The 19,221-nt window shown below is 47.8% G+C and overlaps 2 protein-coding genes across 2 annotated transcripts in view; one reads left to right on the top strand and one right to left on the bottom strand.

Annotated features, from left to right (window-relative positions):
- Positions 1-7,309, bottom strand: part of LOC132782108 (DNA topoisomerase 3-alpha) — a 31,724-nt gene extending 24,415 nt beyond the window's left edge. Inside the window, exons 1-3 of the mRNA XM_067462140.1 lie at positions 7,041-7,309; positions 969-1,345; positions 56-115 (exon numbers count right to left, since the gene is read on the bottom strand). Of these exons, the coding sequence (XP_067318241.1) occupies positions 56-115; positions 969-1,160 (252 nt within the window). The 5' untranslated portion in view covers positions 1,161-1,345; positions 7,041-7,309. The remainder of the gene's footprint in view (positions 1-55; positions 116-968; positions 1,346-7,040) is intronic.
- Positions 7,310-7,348: 39 nt separating this feature from the next.
- LOC132782107 (guanine nucleotide exchange protein SMCR8) overlaps positions 7,349-19,221 on the top strand; it is a 31,300-nt gene continuing 19,427 nt past the window's right edge. Inside the window, exon 1 of the mRNA XM_060786786.2 lies at positions 7,349-11,963. Coding sequence (XP_060642769.2) covers positions 9,619-11,963 — 2,345 coding nt within the window. The 5' untranslated portion in view covers positions 7,349-9,618. The remainder of the gene's footprint in view (positions 11,964-19,221) is intronic.

Below are 19,221 nucleotides of genomic sequence, written 5' to 3' on the forward strand. Positions count from 1 at the left end.
AATAATGAACTGACAGAGAGGGAAACAAGAAGATGGAGGACCGCTTGACACATACCTGACCAAGTAGGTGATACTGGCATTCATAGATTTTGTTGAATTTAGAAAATCCTTCTCTCTAGGAAGGAAAAAAAGGAGGAACAATTTCAATGCATTAAAAACTGCCAATTCTTATATCACTACATAAGGAAAGCAAATAAGTACCCTGAACATATGCATTACAGACCCCTTTAAAGGCAGAGTTACAATGTTTAGAGTGGAATAACCTAATTTTTAGATCATAATTAAATACAGTTACATTACAAATAGAAGTCAGTGTAATACTGAGATGTAGTGTTGGAGTAAAACATTGGGAAAGCAGGGTTCAAATGACTCAGCCATGGAAACTTATTGAGTGACTTCAGGCAAGTCGCAATTTCTCAGCCTCAGAGGGAGGCAAAAATCCTCTCTGAAGAAATCTTGCCAAAAAATGTCACAATAGGGTTGCTTTCAATCAGAAAAGAACTTAAAAGTACACAATAATACTATATATTGAATTAAGTAAGCTATGGTGATATGGTGGACTCCCGCTCCCATGTCCAAGACCCGTGATAATGCAGACTGGGGCATTTGGGAGTCCAAAACTTCTAGAGCCCTGGTTCCCAATGTGTGTGTGTGTGTGTGTGTGTGTGTCCAAAATGGGGCAATCTGATTTTTAAGCGGGACAATTAGGGAATTAGTAACAGTGAATTTTTGCATTTATATCCTATAGATAGATAGATAGTATATAAATGCAAAAATTCATATGTCAGGGGGGATCAGGATTATAGAGGTGCTAGTTGGGGGGGGGGGGCAAAAAAGGTTGGGAACCACTGCTATAGAGGCAACAGTGTGCATATCCATGTTTGTGACCCTATTATGCCTACAAGCCTTTGAGAGCAAGCCTTCGATTCAAAGAAATAATGTATGAATGCATTATCATACTCTCCTACCCTCCGCATCCTGCTGTTGGAAAGGATGTCTGCGATCCCCCGGGCCGCGTCATTTTTCTCTGCCACACAGAGAACCTTTTGGATGTTCCGGAAAGTCATGTCCCCCTCAGCAGACTGACAGAAGAAACGATTCCAGGAGCGGGAGACTGATCGGACTCCACGACAGACAAAGAACAGAGATGAAGCGATCATCCTGAAAGCTGGGCCCAAGTCCCAGCCAGCCAAGACATAGCAGAGCCGCCGTTAAAAGCTGCAGAAACGCCGGATGTATGGATCCATTTATTACGAATTTCAAGGGCAAGCAGAACCTTCTTCTCCATCACAAGGCCATCAACAGGCTGCTCCCTCCATATTGATGTGGAACAAGATTCCAAGCCCTAGGATTGTGCAATTAAAACCAATTTCAGGATGTATTCATTTCCAGGGAATCCTTTACAAGCAATCCCCGAGTTACAAATATTCGACTTACATATGACTTATAGTTATGAAGACAATAGGAAGTGAGAGAAACCTACCCCTAGGAAGGGAAATCCACCCCTGAAAGAGTTATCACCATGGGGGACAGGGGTCTCCACTGGAGCTTTATCCCCAATCCATTATTCTACAACAAGCCAAATTTTTCAAAATCCAATTATCACAGAGACAGAAAGTGAGGTGGAATCTTCTGAAAATGGACACAGAGAGGGATTTTAGCCCTTCTCTATGCTATCAAAATTCCAAACCTTGGCTAGAGTTGCACTTTAAAAATGTACCTGTTTTGACTTACATACAAGTTCATTTTGAAAACAAACCTACAGCGTACCTTTTCTTCTCCTGCTTTACATTTGTGTGTGTGTGTGTGTGATAGATATTTACAAAAGATCTCATTAGAACGCACTGGACCTCAAATGGCAGGCTTTAAATTATATGACAACCAGTGTATTTATCACTGTACAAAAACAAGCTTGTATCTACCTTCCCTTCAGTTCCAGTCTCCTTCCCTTGCTTTCTCCTCATTCATTCATCTTCTTTCCATAACCTTTAATCCCCTGATAAAGCCTTCAAATATCCAACTTTTGTCATAAAATGTTTATCTATTGAGAAAAGCAGGTTTTCCTGTGCCCCTAATAATAACAACAACAACAACAATAATAATAATAATAATAAATTTACTATATTTCTATACCGCCCTTCTCAGCCCAAGGGCAACTTAGGGTGGTTTACAAAACGGCACAATTCGATGCCACAATAATAAAAAACAGTTAAAACCATATAAAATTCTATAAACAGTAAAATCAATAAAAGCATAAACTCTCCGCATCTCAATTGTCCAGTCATTCCAAGGTCAAGAAGTTATCTGCTACACTGCATTTGAGAAAGCCTACTCGCAAAACCAGGTTTTGACTTTTTTAATGAAATATTAAGAGGCCGTGGGCCGATCTAATGTCCCTAGGGAGGGTGTTCCACAGCCGAGGGGCCACCACTGAGAAGACCCTATCGTTCATCCTCGCCAACCGAACCTGTGAAGAAGGCGGGACCTAGAGCAGGGCCTCCCCAGAAGATCTTAAATTCCTAGTTGGTTCATAAGGAGAGTTACGTTCGGACAGATAAGCAGGGCCAGAACCATTTAGGGTTTTATAGGCTAAAGCCAGAACTTTGAATTGTGCTCAGTAGCAGACTGGCAGTGATTTTGGGATGCTTACCCTGAGAATCTGGGAGTTGTATTTCACCCTTAATAATGGGGGCAAATTATAGGGAGCTATCAACCCCCCTGTTGAAAGAGCTCAATTGGTTGCCGTTTATTTTCTGGTCCCAATTCAAGGTACAGGTCATCACATATAAAGCCCTAAACGTTTGGGATCCACCTATCTTTGTGACCATATGTCCTCCCACAAACCTGCCTGATCCCTTCGCTCTTCGGGGGAGACCCTCCTTCCGCCCCTTCCATTATCACAGACCCAACTTATGGGAACGAGGGAGAGAGCCTTCTCCTCCATGGCCCCCTGACTCTGGAAAGCATTGCCCAGCGAGATTAGACAAACCAACACCCTAGAAACTTTCAAAAAGACCCTCAAAACTTGGCTTTTCCATTGCGCTTTTGGAGAGTGATTTTACATTCCATTTTGTTCATTCCCCCTCAAAAAATGGGTGCCCTCATATTGCACTGCCTCCTGCCCATATGAAGGACTTTCTCCACTATCCTATTTATGAGTTTCCCTTACAAATGTATGTTTTATTTCTATCTCATCCTGTTTTTATCACTGTATCTTGCACATGTGGCCTGCTCATTGAGACTGTGTTTGATTTTATTGCATTATTTTGCTCTGTTTAATGTATTTTATGCTTGTTTCATTTTGTTGTGATGTTATTTTATGCTTTTTATGTTATTGCATTGTATGCACTACTGGGCTTGGCCTCATGTAAGCCACCCTGAATCCCCTTTGGGGAGATGGTGGCGGGGTATAAATAAGGTTTATTATTATTATTATCATCATCATCCAGAGAGCACTAAACCCAGTCGACGACAAATCTGGACCTAATTTGGCACACAGATCCAACATGGCCAACTGTACATACAGGCCTGGTTTGGGGAGGATTGACCCATGATTCTGGGAATTGTAGTTAACCCACATTGTTATGTATTTTCTATTTGGAGCATTCATGAAAAACAAAATAACATTCTGGCTTTTTCCTAATAAACAATGTTACTATTTAACTAAATGATATTACCTGACACCCCAAAACAAACGGTGTTTTTTTTCAAATAACCCAGGCATCACCGGGTACCCAAGCTAGGGAAGCTGATGAGGAAACACAACATACAAACTATCTACACAAAGATGGAGTAGCTATGGGGAGCCCTCTCAGCCCGGTCATAGCTAATTTCTACGTGGAACACTTTGAAAAACAAGCCCTGGAGACAGCAACCAAAAAGCCCACAATATGGTTCAGATATGTGGATGACACCTTTACCATTTGGAGCCATGGAGAAGAAGAACTCAACAGGTTCCTGGACCATCTTAACAGCATCCACCCAAAAATCCAATTCACAATGGAAAAAGAAAATGAAGGAAGACTACCTTTTCTAGATGTCCTAGTTATCCGCAAACCAGATCAACAATTGGGTCACACCGTCTACAGAAAACCCACACACATAGATAGATATCTACATAAAAACTCCAACCATCACCCAGGTCAAAAAAGAAGCACCATTAAAGCCTTGGCAGACCGTGCAAAAACAATCTGCGAACCCCACCTTCTCCAAGATAAACTGAACCACCTCAACTGGGCTCTCCAGGCCAATGGATACTCCACCTCAGACATCAGAAGAGTTGCAAGACCAAGAACAAGCCACGAGAGTAAAGATGAAGATCCACCCAGAGGAAAAATGTTCTTGCCATACATCAAGGGAACCACTGACCGCATAGGGAAGCTGATGAAGAAACACAACATACAAACTATCTACAGACCCACCAAGAAAATCCAACAAATGCTACATTCAGCAAAGGACAAGAAGGATCCTCTCACTTCTGCAGGAGTCTACTGTGTGCCATGCAGCTGTGGACAAGTCTACATAGGGACCACCAAACGCAGCATTGCCCAGACACACATCAAGGAACATGAAAGGCACTGCAGACTACTTCAACCAGAGAAGTCAGCCATAGCAGAGTATCTGATGAACCAGCCTGGACACAGCATATTATTGGAGAACACAGAAATGCTGGACCACACCAACAACCACCATGTCAGACTGCACAGATAAGCCATTAAAATCCACAAGCATGTGGACAATTTCAACAGAAAGGAGGAAACCATGAAAATGAACAAAATCCGGCTACCAGTATTAAAAAAAACTCTAAAATTACAACAGCAAAACAGCAGAGAGGAAAAAACCAGGCACATCTTAACACCTCTCAACAAAAGATTTTCCCAGGCTCAGCCAGGCCTTCAAATGCTAATGAAGGTGGTCAGTTGAAACATTCACACCTAGCTCCAGCAGAGAAGAGCTCTTTGCCCCACCCCAGCCATTCCACAGATATATAAACCCATTGTCCTAATTCCAACAGACCTCACTACCTCTGAGGATGCTTGCCATAGATGCAGGTGAAACGTCAGGAGAAATGCCTCTAGAACATGGCCCTATAGCCCGAAAAAACCCACAAGAACCTATCTACAGACCCACCAAGAAAATCCAACAAATGCTACGTTCAGCAAAGAACAAGAGGGATCCTCTCACCTCTGCAGGAGTCTACCGTATACCATGCAGCTGTGGACAAGTCTACATAAAGGCAGCATTGCCCAAACATGAATCATGGGACATGAAAGGCACTGCAGACTACTTCAACCAGAGAAGTCAGCCATAGCAGAGCATCTGATGAACCAACCTGGACACAGCATATTATTTGAGAACACAGAAATGCTGGACCACTCTAAAAACCACCGTGTCAGACTGCACAGAGAAGCCATTGAAATCCACAAGCATGTGGACAATTTCAACAGAAAGGAGGAAACCACGAAAATGAACAAAACCAGTATTAAAAAAAACTCTAAAATTACAACAGCAAAACAATCTGGGACAGGCCCCTTCATTGGCTATCTTCAGAAAGAACTTAAAAACCTGGCTTTTCCGACGCGCCTTCCCAGATTAGGAAATCTCCACTACCGAGTCCCACAAGCACTTTACCAGAACCAATGATTGCTGCACATTGCACATCGCACTTGCCCTAGAAACCCTTTATACACCTCCTGTCAAATCAGCACTTTTAATCCTTGTACCCACCTTTTGGCCCGGCCCAGTTTTATTGTGTTTTAATGTACTGTGCTTGTTGTTTATTTTGCTTTAATTTGTTTTAATTGTTTGATTTGCTTGATTGTATTGTTATGTTGTATTGTTGTGGCCTCGGCCTGTTGTAAGCCGCATCGAATCCTCTGGGAGATGCTAGCGGGGTACAAATAAAGTTTAATAATAAACTTGGGAAGTCTGATCTGGCCACGGTGGTCCATGCTCTTGTTACATCCCGAATAGACTACTGCAACCTCTACGTGGGGTTGCCCTTGAAAACTGTTTGGAAACTTCAACTAGTCCAGCGAGCGGCAGTCAGATTGCTCACTGGAGCGACATACAGGGAGCACACCACCCCCCTGCTATGCCAGCTCCACTGGCTGCCGGTTCAATTCCGAGCACAATTCAAGGTGCTGGTTTTAACCTACAAAACCCTGTACGGTTCCGGTCCAGTGTATCTGTCTGAACGTATCTCCCTTTACGTCCCACCTTGGAGTTTGAGATCATCTGGGGAGGCCCTGCTCTCGACCCCACCACTGTCACAAGTGAGGCTGGTGGGGACGAGAAACAGGGCCTTCTCAGTGGTGGCCCCTCACCTGTGGAACTCACTCCCACGGGAAATCAGAGCATCACCATCCCTCCTCTTCTTCAGGAGGAGGGTGAAGACATGGTTGTGGAACCAGGCCTTTAGGCAACCAGGCAATTAAATAAGACAATTAAATAAGACAATCAGATGTGCAAGATCAGCAGGATTGTCGAAGTGGAATCAAAAACAGATCTATGAGTTAGTGTACACTGATAGGGTAGGAGGAAGAATTAGGTTTGTATTGATTTTATATTGATTTTATTGATTTTTATTGTTTTTATTGGGATAATGGCTTGAATTGTGGTAACTACGAATTGTTGTACTCTGTGATGATTGTTTTGTGTGGCAGGCATCTAAGTGTGCCTTTGCTGTTGTAAGCCGCCCTGGGTCCCCTACAGGGTGAGAAGGGCGGGGTAAAAGAACCCCAAATAAATAAATAAATAATCACCTCTCAACAAAAGATTGCCCCAGGCACTGCCAGGCCATCAAATGCTAATCAAGGTGGTCAGTTGAAACATTCACACCTAGCTCCAACAGACAAGAGTCCTTTGTCCCACCCTGGTCATTCCACAGATATATAAACCCATTGTCCTAGTTCCAACAGACCTCACTACCTCTGAGGATACTTGCCATAGATGCAGGCGAAACGTCAGGAGAGAGTGCCTCTAGGACATGGCCCTATAGCCCGAAAAAACCTACAACAACCTAATGCACATATATTTACCCAAGTGAGCTTTCCTTGCCAGCTTCAGCTTCCAAGGCCACTGGGCTGGGTCCCTCCCTCTTCTGCCTCCACAGGTTCTCCTTTGGGGCCTAGCTCCTTTTGGGGCCTTCCTAAATTGAGGCCAGGCCCAATTGAATGATCCTTCTCCTTCTCCCTTCCCTTCCTTCTCCACAGACAGATTTCCCGCTTCACTGCTGTATTCCGCGCCGGCCCAGCTGTCGTACACACGTGGAGGGAAAAGCGGTTTGTTTACCCTCGGCTCTGGCTTGCTTTACGGCACCTGGGAGTGACGTCACCCGCGTCACCTCCGCGGAGGTCATGTGATTCCAAGATGGCTGCCAGGCAGCAGAGGCGAACGCGGCCGTGAAGGGGAAGCGGCGGTTCCTCGCAGAGGAAGGCAGGCGAGAAGGGAGGGCTCCCGGGCCGGTCCTAGCGCTTGCCGGGTTCGGGACTGGGAGGGAGAGAAGGGAGGCCCATTCCCCAGGAAGGGTAAAACCTCAACCAAGGAAGGGGGAAGGGGGGAGGCTGAGCCTTTCATAGCCCCATAGCCAGCATCTCTCTCCCATCGCTAGCCCCATATTAAGGATCCTCTTGCCCCCAAAGCCCCATAGCCAGGGATCTCTGGCCTCAGTAACCCCACAGCTAGGGATCCCCTTCCTTTCATCGCCCCATAGCCTCCATAATCCCAGGCTTCAGTTGCCCCACAGCTAGGCTTTTCTGCTCTCACTAGCCCCATTGCTCTGGATCATCTGTCTCAATAGCCCCCTTTCCCTTCATAACCCCATAGCCAAGGCCCCTCTTGTCTTAGTAGGCCCACAAATAGGGACCCCTTTGCCCCATAAATCCCTTTTGCACCACCAGCCCCACATTAAGGATCTCCTTGACTTGCTAACCCCATAGCCAGGGATCTCTGGGCTCATATCCCCATAGCCAACACCACTCTTGTTGTAATAGCCCCACAAGTTGGGACCCCTTTGCCCCATATATTCCATAGCTGGGGGGTCCCCTTTGCACCACCAGCTCCACATCAAGGATCCTCTTGCCTTGCAGCCCCATAGCCAGGGATCTCTGACCTCAGTAACCCCACAGCTAGGGATCCCTTCCTTTCATCACCCCATAGCCAGAACCCTTTGGCCTCCATAGTCCTACATTTCCACCTCATATTACCATAGCCAAGGCCCCTCTTGTTGTAATAGCCCCACAAGTAGGGACCTATTTGCCCCATATATCCCATTGCTGGGGTCCCTCTTGCACCTCCAGCACCACATTAAGGACTAACCCCATAGCCAGGGGTTTCTGGGCTCATATCCCCATAACCAAGGCCCCTCTTGTTGTAATAGCCCCACAAGTTGGGACTCCTTGGCCCCATAAATTCCATAGCTGGGTCCTCTCTTGCACCTCCAGCCCCACATTAAGAACCCCATTGCCTTGCTAACCCCATAGCGAGGGATCTCTGGCCTCATATCCCCATAACCAAGGCTCCTCTTGTTGTAATAGCCCCACAAGTTGGGACCCCTTTGCCCCATATACCCCATAGCCGGGGTCCCTTTTGCACCACCAGCCCCACATTAAGGATCCTCTTGCCTTGCTAACCTCATAGCCAGGGATCTCTGGCCACATATTGCCATAGCCAAGGCCCCTCTTGTTGTAATAGCCCCACAAGTAGGGACTACTTTGCCCCATAAATTCCATAGCCGGGTCCTCTCTTGCACCTCCAGCCCCACATTAAGGATCTTCTTGCTTCACGAACACCATAGCTAGGGATCTCTGGCCTCATATTCCTATAGCCCAGGCCCATCTTGCCTTAATAGACCCTCTTTGCACCATAACCTCATAGCCAGGGGGTCTCTCTTGCATCTCTAGCCAGATAGTTTGGGGTTCCTTGCCTCCACAGCAAGGGATCTCTGGCATATTCCCATAGCAAGGTCCCTCTTGCCTCAATAGCCACACAACTAGGACCCTGTTGCTCTATTGGCCTCAAGAGCTCTACAGCAAGGACCCTCTGGTCTCAATCACCCCATAACTAGGGACCCTGCCTCTTTGACTCCCCAACTAGGGTCCTGTGGCCCTACTGGCCTCGCTAAACTCATAGCTTTTGACCCTTTAGCCTTGCTTGCTCTATAGCTGGGGATCCTTTTGCCTCTTTAGACTCCGCAGAGGGCTGGCTCCTTCAGTGGAGAGCAAAAGGACCCCTGAGTGAAAGGGGTTAAAAGAGGGTGAGTGCAATAGGGTCCCCTAAGTGTGGAGGAAACCAGGAAATAAGTGTGTTGTTGATCAAAAGGGGCATGATTTAGGGTCCTTTATGTAACAATCCCACTATCAGTCGAGGGATGTTAAAGTCAGTGGGGATGCAAATATAGGACTGAGGATTCCTTTAGTTGGCAATGGCTTCCCTTTTTGAGAGTAGCAGAGGGGAGATATTTTAGGATCCCAAGGTAACAATCCCACTCTCAGTTGAGGGAGGTTAAAGTGAGTGGGGATTGACAAATTGACAGAGGACCAGAAAGACTCACTCCTTTCATTGTGCCTTCAGTCGATGGATTCCAATTGAGGCGCCACTCTCCTTGACTCTGGAAATATGATCAGTGCCCCAGACGTGGTGGCCTTCACCAAGGAGGATGAGTACGAAGAGGAAGCCTACAGCAATAGCGAGCCGGCTCTCCCTGAGGAGTACTCTGTGCCACTCTTCCCCTTCGCCAGCCAGGGAGCCAACCCCTGGTCCAAGCTCTCAGGAGCCAAGTTCACCCGGGACTTTATCCTCATCTCCGAATTCTCAGAGCAAGTGGGGCCCCAGCCGCTGCTCACCATCCCAGATGACGCCAAAGTCTCTGGCACCTTCGATCTCAACTACTTTTCCCTCCGCATCATGTCGGTGGACTACCAGGCCTCTTTCGTGGGCCATCCGCCAGGATGTCCTTACCCCAAGCTGAACTTTGTGGAGGACTCGAAAGTGGTGCTGGGCGACTCCAAGGAAGGGGCCTTCGCCTACGTCCACCACCTGACCCTGTACGACCTTGAAGCCCGGGGTTTTGTCCGGCCATTCTGCATGGCCTACATCTCTGCCGACGAGCACAAAATCATGCAGATGTTCCAGGAGCTCTCCGCAGAGTTCTCCAAAGCTTCTGAATGCCTGAAGACAGGCAACCGGAAGGCTTTCGCCAACGAACTGGAAAAAAAGCTCAAGGACCTTGATTACACCAGGACAGTTTTGCACAAAGAGACAGAGATCCAGAAGAAAAACAATGAAAAAGGGTATTACACCACGCAGGCCATCGAAAAAGCCAATGAACTGGCCAGCGTTGAAAAATCCATAATTGAGCATCAGGATCTTTTGAAGCAAATCCGATCCTATCCCTACAGTAAGCTGAAAGATTCTGACTTCCACCCTTATGAGCCAGAGTGTGCAAATGAGCCAGCCGGTGAAGAATCAGAGCAACAAGGATTTACTACCTCGAAACCTGACGAACCTAGAGAAACACACCTTTATTCTCGGCGGTCTTCTTACACCCCGAAGCTTATCAAGGCCAAATCGGCCAAATGCTTTGACAAGAAGCTCAAAACCCTTCAGGAACTTTGTGATGTGTATTTTTTCACACAGACGCTGGATCAGCTGCACCAGATTGAGAAGACGTTCAGAGGCGACGTGTGCTACCTCTTGACCCACCAGATCAGCAGAGCGCTTTTGAAGCAGCAGAGTATCACCAACTTCCTTTTTGAAGAGATATTCCCTTTGGATGAAAGAGAACCCGAAAGGCAATTGAATGGCTACCAGGGAGTCCATCCCGACAACCCGGGTGAGAAATCTTTGGACGTTTGCCCTCTCCTGAAACCCGTAATCGGCTCGTACAAATCCAGTGTTGAGTCTGTGCCCATTAAGATGGATCCGAAGACCGAAGAGCCTCAAGAATCAGAAGCTGCCGATCCTGTCACTTGTGACGATCAGGAAAATGTTGAATATCTTGATGCCGATCTCAAAGGGAGCATCAGCAGTGGGGAAAGCATTGAGGTTTTGGGGACAGAGAAGTCTACCTTGGCTCAGGCCGAAAGCCAGGCCCAGTTGCCCCAAGCGAACGCGAGTCCTCAGCTGGCGAGGGACAAAGCAGTCAGTCGGAGGACCATCAGTGAGGACAGCATTGAGGTCCTTAGCACCTGCCCCTCAGAAGCCCTGATCCCAGATGACTTCAAAGCCAGCTACCCCAGCGCCATTAATGAGGAAACCTACGCCGACGAGGAAGAGGAAGGCCTTCACTTTGACCCTGAAGAGGTGGAAGGCAACCTCGAACTGGGGAACCAGCTTCCTGTGGACTCGGCTTGTTGCATCGGGAAGGAGAGTCCCAACTTTCTCGAGCCACCAAATGGTTTGGCCCCGAAGCATTGCGAGGATGACGACGGTGTGGTCAGTATCCCTCCCCAGCCCTTTCGGCAAGGCGATTTGGGGTTCCAGGTGAACTTTACAGACTGCTCTTCACATGACGGTGTCTTGGGGGGCCTCCTGGGCTACGAACTTGACCCGCATTACCTCTCCAGCCACAGAGAAGTGAGTAAGATGAGCCTGGATAAATGCTCCGACTCCACCAGCTACATCAGCAGCACAGCATCCACCAGCTCGGACAGGACGCCCTCTCCGTCACCTCTTTGTGGCGGTGGAAGTCACTTCGGGGAGCGGCAGAAGAAGAAGGCTGGGCAGAACGCCCTGCGCTTCATCCGGCAGTATCCCTTCGCCCACCCGGCCATCTATTCTCTGCTGAGCGGCAGGACGCTGGTGGTGCTGGGGGAAGAGAAAGCCATTGTGGAGAAACTGGTGACTGCCCTCTCCATCTTCGTCCCCAACTGCGGGTCGTACGCCAAGCCTGTGAAGCACTGGGCTGTGTCTACCTTGAACATCACTGATTTCCAGAAGTGGAAACTCATTGGAATGCAAAGGTAATGAAAAAAATGTAACCCACCCAAGTCTTTTACTTATATTGTATGGAGAGATGAGAATCAGGGGTTGGTGACAGTGGAAAGCTAGGAAACTGCATTAGCCCCCCCCCCCCCTTGCCTCTCGCAAGAGATGTTGGAGGACTACCCTCCCATCAACATGTTTTTGGTTCTGAAATCATAGAATCTGGCTATTCATTTGAATTCCTCTTTGCTAATTTCCCCCTTCTAAACTCAGTTGAAAGTCTCTTAGACATCCATTCCAGTTTCTTTAGACACCTTCTGTTTTTCCTCCTCTTTGGAACTCTCCATCATAAACTCCTTTTCTCTTTTAGTGTATGCTATCTATTGCCCTCAAACAGCCTGCAGAGGTGCATTTTTATATGTTTTGGGGTTTTCCTGCAACAGTTTAGGTCAGCGGGTCTCAACCTGGGGGTCGTCACAGCACCTCAGTTAGCTTGGAAGGGGCGGGGGTCGAGCAGAAGGCTCCCTGTATGGACTGGCTCTTGCTGCCCAAGTTTGATCCAGGTCCATCATCGGGGGAGGTTGATTTCTCTGGTGTGAGTGAACTACAACTCACAGAAACAAAAGTCAGTTCCCCCTATAGCCCTCCAGTAAGCAAATCTCAGCATATCAGTATGTGTTCCAAGTTTGGTCCAGTTTACCCTATCAGTTATAAGCCGAGTTTTTCAGTCCTTTTTGGGCTGAAAAATCCTCCCTCGGCTTATATTCGGGTCAAGCCAGCAGCGGAGCCTGGAGGCGAGGCTCCGAAGCCAGTTGGACATGGAGGAGGAGGACAAGCGGCAGAGGTGGTACAGGAGGCCCCAGGCGAGGCTCCTATGCTGCTGCTGTTCCTAACAATCCTTCTCCTCCTCCTCCAGCTGGCCATTAAGGAAGAAAAGGAGGAAGAAGAGGAGAAACCGCAGAGGCCGCACGGGCTGCTGCCGCTGTTTCCCCTCTTATTATTATTATTATTTTATTTGTACCCCGCTAGCATCTCCCGAAGGACTCGATGCGGCTTACATAGGCCAAGGCCTCAAAACACAATACAACAATGCAATACCTAACACAAATTAAAAACAGTTAAGCAGTATGAACAACAAACAATAAACAATACATCAAGATACTATAAAACTGGGCTGGGCCAGAGTAATGGGTACAAGATTAAAAGTGCTGATGTGGCAGGAGGTATGTAGGATTATAAAGTAAGTGCAGTGTGCGGTGTGCAGCAATCTTAATTCTACTAAAGTGCTTCTAGGACTTGGTATTGGAGATTCCTAATCTGAGAAGGCACATCGGAACAGCCAGGTCTTCAAGTTCTTTCTAAAGACTGCTAATATAGGGGCCTGTCTAAGATCTTTTGAGAGGGCGTTCCAGAGTTGGGGGGGCCACCACAGAAAAGGCCCTGTCTCGAGTCCCCACCAAGCGCACTTGCGACGCAGGCGGGATCACGAGCAGGGCCTCTCCAGATGACCGAAGTGAACGCATGGGTTCATAGGTGGAGATGCGGTCACGTAGGTAGGGTGGTCCCAAACCGTTCAGGGCTTTGTAGGTAAGCACCTGCACCTTAAATTGGGCTCGGAAGATAAACGGCTGGCCATGGAGGAGGAAGAGAAGGAAGAAGAGGAGAAGGGGAGCTGCTGCTGTTTCTCTTTCTCCAACTGGCAATCGAAGAGGAGGAACTGCAGCAGTGTCCCTTCTCTTCTTCCTCTTCCTCCTCAATGGCCAACTGGAGGGAAAGGAGAAAGAAGAGATGGGGCGCTGCTGTTGTTTCTCCTCTTCCTCCTCCAGTTGGTCATTGAGGAAGAAGAGGAGAAAGGGCACCAGTGCCCCATTGAGGCAGGCAGGCAGCTGGAGGATCGCAGGATTATTTATCGTGTCATCAGCAACCATACCATTATATTACAATTCTAACAGAGCAAAACAAACACACAGATTAAAAAGAAAAAAAAACACACAGATTTTGCAAATTTGGTAGTTGGTTAAATGTGCTTTGACCAGTATCTGGCCACTTGGAGTGCCTCTGGGGTTGTCGCAAGAAGGTCCTCCATTGTGCATGTGGCAGGGCTCAGGGTGCATTGCAGCAGGTGGTCAGGGTTTGTTCTTCTCCGCACTCGCATGCCGAGGATTCCACCCTGTAGCCCCATTTCTTAAGATTGGCTCTGCATCTCGTGGTGCCAGAGCGCAGTCTGTTCAGTGCCTTCCAAGTCGCCCAGTCTTCTGTGTGCCCAGGGGGAGTCTCTCATCTGGTATCACCCATGGATTGAGGTGCTGGGTTTGGGCCTGCCACTTTTGGACTCTCGCTTGCTGGGGTGTTCCAGCGAGTGTCTCTGTAGATCTAAGAAAACTAATTCCCCTCCTGCGAGCCACCAGCTGCCTTGGGTTGCCTCCTCTTCTTCTCCCTCCCCTCCCAGAAGGGAGACCTGGAAAGTGGGGAGGGGCCTCTCTTCCACGTGTGGAAGAGAGTCTCCTCCTGCAATCACGCAGCTGCCTCCGTGCTTCCTTTCCCCTCCCTGCTTTCCAGGTCTCCCTTCTGGGGAGAAGGGAAAGAAGAAAGAGGTGACCCCCAGGATTTGCCTCTCCTTGGCTGAGCCAGAGGACACCTTCCTCCCTTCTCACCTCAGGTTTCCCCCTATTTTTTTAGCACCCCTTTTTTACACCCGCCTTTCCTTTTTCTAGTTTTCCCCTTCCTATACCAGTCTTTACTAAACCCATTCCCCAGCTCCTCTCTCTCCACTTTCCTTCCCAGCCTTTCCCAGGTTCCAGCATCTCTTTCCCATTTCAAGTCTTGTTTCTTTTCCCACTGTAGTTTCCCACTTTCCATCCCCCCTTTCCCATCTTAATCTTTCCTCCATCCCCAGTTGCCCCCTTCCCACTCCAATCTGACCTACTTTTCCAACTATCCTCTTTCCACCTCATTTTCCTTGCAAACGCCCCTTCCCATTCCAACTTTTTTCTGTTTCCAGCCCTTCTTTCCCACCCCCTTCCCAAGTCAGTCTGTCCCACTTTTCTCATTCATATACACACAGCCTTTCCCCCAAAATGTATACTGTAATTAAAATAAAACTATGGTGGTTTTTATATTATTTATTGGTTTTGTTGTTGTTATATTTATTATTTTACTCACTTTGATGGCTGGGGAACAAAACATCCCAGGAAATCCCAAATGCCAAGGTCTATTTTTCCCAAACCTCTCCGGTGTTTTCTGTTGGTCATGGGAGATCTGCAGGCCAAGTTTGGTCCAGTTGAAGTGTCGTTGGAGTTCAGAATACTCTTTGATGGCTGGGGAACTATATATCCCAGGAACTCCCAAAAGCCAAGGTCTATTTTCCTCAAACCTCTCTGGTATTTTCTGCTAGTCATGGGATTTCTGTATGCCAAGTTTGGTTCAATTCCATTTCTGTAGGAGTTCAGAATGCTCTTTGATGGCAGGGGAACTATATATCCCAGGAACTCCCAAAAGCCAAGGTCTATTTTCCCCCAAACCTCTCTGGTATTTTCTATTAGTCATGGGATTTCTGTATGCCAAGTTTGGTTCAAGTCCATTTCTGTTGGAGTTCAGAATGCTCTTTGATGGCAGGGGAACTATGTATCCCAGGAACTCCCAAAAGCCAAGGTCTATTTTCCCCCAAACCTCTCTGGTATTTTCTGTTAGTCATGGGATTTCTGTATGCCAAGTTTGGTTCAATTCCATTTCTGTTGGAGTTCAGAATGCTCTTTGATATCAGGGAAACTATACATTCCAGCAACTCCCAAATGCCAAGGTCTAGTTTCCCCATGCCTCTCCAGTGTTTTCTGTTGGTCCTGGGTGTTCTGTATGCTGTGTTTGGTTCAATTTCATTTTTGTTGGAGTTCAGAATGCTCTTCGATGGCAGGGGATCTATACATCCCAACTCCCACACCATATTTACGTTGCTACTTCATAACTATATCAGAAAGCTCCCACTGCCTCGGCGCTCTGGCGAATCAGGAGGAGGGGAGGCGGGACGAAGAAGAAACAATGCTTTCATGAGTGGATTATAGGATTTTCATGCCTTGGGGCCCATGAGTGCGAGAAACCGGCCTTCTAAAGAAGCCAGGTCTATTGTCTTTTGATCGGTCTGCGATAAGTAATGATTACTTAATCCAGGTTTTCCTGTCACCATCAGATATGACACAATGAAGAAGCTGGGGTGGATGTCCGTGTGGAGAGTTTTGAATAAAAAAAAGTTTCGGGGGAAAGAGACTTTCTGAGGGTCTTTTGCCCCCAGTGTGAAGTGATCAAAAGTTTGCCAAGCAAAACCCTTTGTCTGACGGCCCAACTCCGAAATCAAACAAAGGCTTTCGGTTCTATGTTTCCATGCACAAGTATCAAGATAAGAGTTCTTTTGTGGTTGCTGATTGCCTTTTCAGAACAGCTGGCAGCTTCCTGGTTGATTTCCCCCAAGGGGAGGGGAAGGAGGCAAAGGGTTCAGGGCCAGGTCAGAAATATGAGGGAAAATACATGGGGAAATATAGGAATCACAAGAAATTTATGACAGACACCCCCCCCCCCCCCATCCCATCCACCAGAGAAATTGATTAAAGTAATAATTTCAGGAAAAAACATGAGTCCATAGTTCATTCAGGGGAAATTCATATGTGAAAATGAGTTCCTTAGAGTCTAAAATGTTTTGTAGAAAGTCCAACAGTCACAAAAGGAGCATGGTGATTTCCACTGAGCCAAAGGATGGATTCCTGTAGCACTGAGATCAAGCCGGTCCTTGGTCCTTGAGAAACTATTATCTTCTAAGGGCTGGGACCCCAAGGCCAGGCTCTTCCCCGAAAGCTTCGTGGGGTAGCCGCACCGAGTCTCCAGGGCAGGGGCTTGGCAGAGGCAAAGAACCGGCGAGGCACAGCGGCAGCGCAGCAGCAGCGAGGCCGGTCTTTTGACAATCAGCTGTTTCCTTGAAATTATATTCTTAAAAGGTAGAAGCACGAAATGCAAAAAGCGAGATAGCAGATAGTGTTAGAATTTAGCTAAGAAAAATATGCCATCAAAATGGAGTCGATCCGCCACCTCGCGGATACAGGGGCCCCTGGGGCTTTCCGTATCCGCGGTTTGGGGGCGCGTAGATTCGGTCTCCCCGGAAAGCCAGGAAAGCATCCCGGGCAGGCCTGCAGTCTCCCGCGGTATGGAGAAGGTTAGTTTCATGCACTTGAATAGCTTCAGGCAAGAAAAGAGACACAAAGTATCAAGCTAGAGAGTTTAAAAGTTGCGATTTGATTATTCTTTATTTGGGGATTTGTTACATAGTTTGGGCTAGGAAGGGAAGTGAAAGGAGAGAGCATATGGCTGGGAAGAGTCCCTGGTTGAGGCTGCTGCTGGGGCACATTTCATGAGTTTGGCCCAACTTGGCAATCAGGAACTGTGGAACTCCCTGCTGCAGGTCAAACCAGCTTGAAGGTAGGGGCCTGGGATGCCCTCGACGACAATTGTGACCCCCAGGTTGAGAAACACTGGATTAGACCCTAATTGATGGCACTGTGCTTGCAAAACAGAGTACTTTTTTAAAGTTCCCTCTTTGCTGCATGGAGCTACAAGAGGTTTTGTCTGTTTGGGAATCATTTCTCACACTCTGAGGCTTTTATTTTAAAAGTTTGTTTGTGCAAAAAGCAAAAACCCTCCCACACCCACACTGTTCATATGCAAGTCATGTTGTTTGTTAGGCGTCATCAGTGCCACGCAGAACCTTTAAAAGGCCAATGTTGATCCTGGGCTGCATCCATAGGAATGGAATGTTTGGATGGAGGATTGGTTCTGGATTGCCAATGTCAGAAAGCCAGGAGAATGTCTCCTTTGTGACCTACTTCTGGTTCAATAGTAGATAGAGCAGTCTTCGTTGCGAGAGATTCCATTTCACAGGTGAGAAAGATGGAGCCGGGTGACTGCTCTTATTTCTCCCTGTACCAATTGATGTTTTGTTGCATTGTTATTTGGGGGACTCTGTTTATCCTCGTCGGCTATGCCATCTTCAGGATGTTCAAACATTGGGCATCCCGAAAGTCTCCTGACAGCTTCAAAACATCTTTGAAGAGCAAGTCAGTGGAGTCTTTTTGGTCAGAAGAGGATGAGGACGAGTTTCTGAGATTTTGCTCTTCCCTGACATCTTCAGAGAGCGAAGAGTCTTCCTTGGAAGAAGATGAAGACGGCCAAGACCGCCTTCCTGTACAAAGGCTTTATTTCAGGTCCTCATCGGAAAGCAGCCACAGCCAATCTCCGGAAGCTCTTTTTGGTGTCTCAGAGGCTCCCTTTGTGCCTGACTCTGTGCGGCAAACTTTGGAAAGACACCAGCTCATGAAGAGACTACAGCAAAAAATGGGGCTGCCTTCCATCTTCCGCAAATCACAGAGGGCCTTTTTCCCACCTGCTCCGAAGCCCACTTTCCGATTGTCCTCCGAAAGGGAAGTCGTGGTGGGACCAAGGCATCATCCGATCCTTTTCCAGAATGCAACCTTCAGGAGGATCCTGGAAGAACACCTGAGGAAGATGGTTGAACAGAGGCAACGGGGACTTCCCAATAGAATCCGGGAGATGCTGGCCTCCAGGTGTTTGTCCATGCCTGCCTTCAAGGAGGAGTGTTCTTGTGCTAGAGCGAGGGGTGCAGGAGCAAGGATGACTCACCAGCGCTGTCCCTGCCATGCTTCCACATCCAGTGAGGGGTCCCGTAGCTCTTCCCAAGCCAAAACTTTGATTCGTATTGGGAAGAACTTGCTTCAGATTAGACAAAATGCCCTTTCTAAACGGGTAGAGATTTCCCAGAAAGTCATTGCCCCAGAAGAGGAGGGGAAGCAGCCTCTGCCCAAGCTGATCCTGGCCACTTCTACTGGCCGCCCACAGGAGCACAGTGGACCAAGCCTCCTCCTACGGCAGAGGACTGACCGCATGTCCATGAACCTGAAGTGCAAGTCCCTCCAGGTCCTATGGAACCGCCAAACCCAGTGCCTCCAGTCCCTGCCCAAGGCAGCACCTGCTCCTTCTCAACCACCGCCAGATACTCCACCCCAGACACACACCGTCATTGAATTCAGAGGTATAGACACACCATTTCTGCTCCACCGTGTGCGCCAGCTCTTGGAGTCCCATGTCATTGGGAAGAAACTCCAGCGGCAGTGGGGACAGCCAAGGTTGGTACGACGGTCCTTGGAGAGCTTCCTTCCAGAGGCACAGATGCCTGATTTCTGTCGGATGCCTCTGCCGGACATAGATGTGAAGGTGTACTTCAGCAGCTCCCTGACTTTC

The sequence above is a fragment of the Anolis sagrei genome, chromosome Y (assembly GCF_037176765.1).
Source record: "Anolis sagrei isolate rAnoSag1 chromosome Y, rAnoSag1.mat, whole genome shotgun sequence".
In the NCBI taxonomy this organism is placed as follows: Eukaryota; Metazoa; Chordata; class Lepidosauria; order Squamata; family Dactyloidae; genus Anolis; species Anolis sagrei.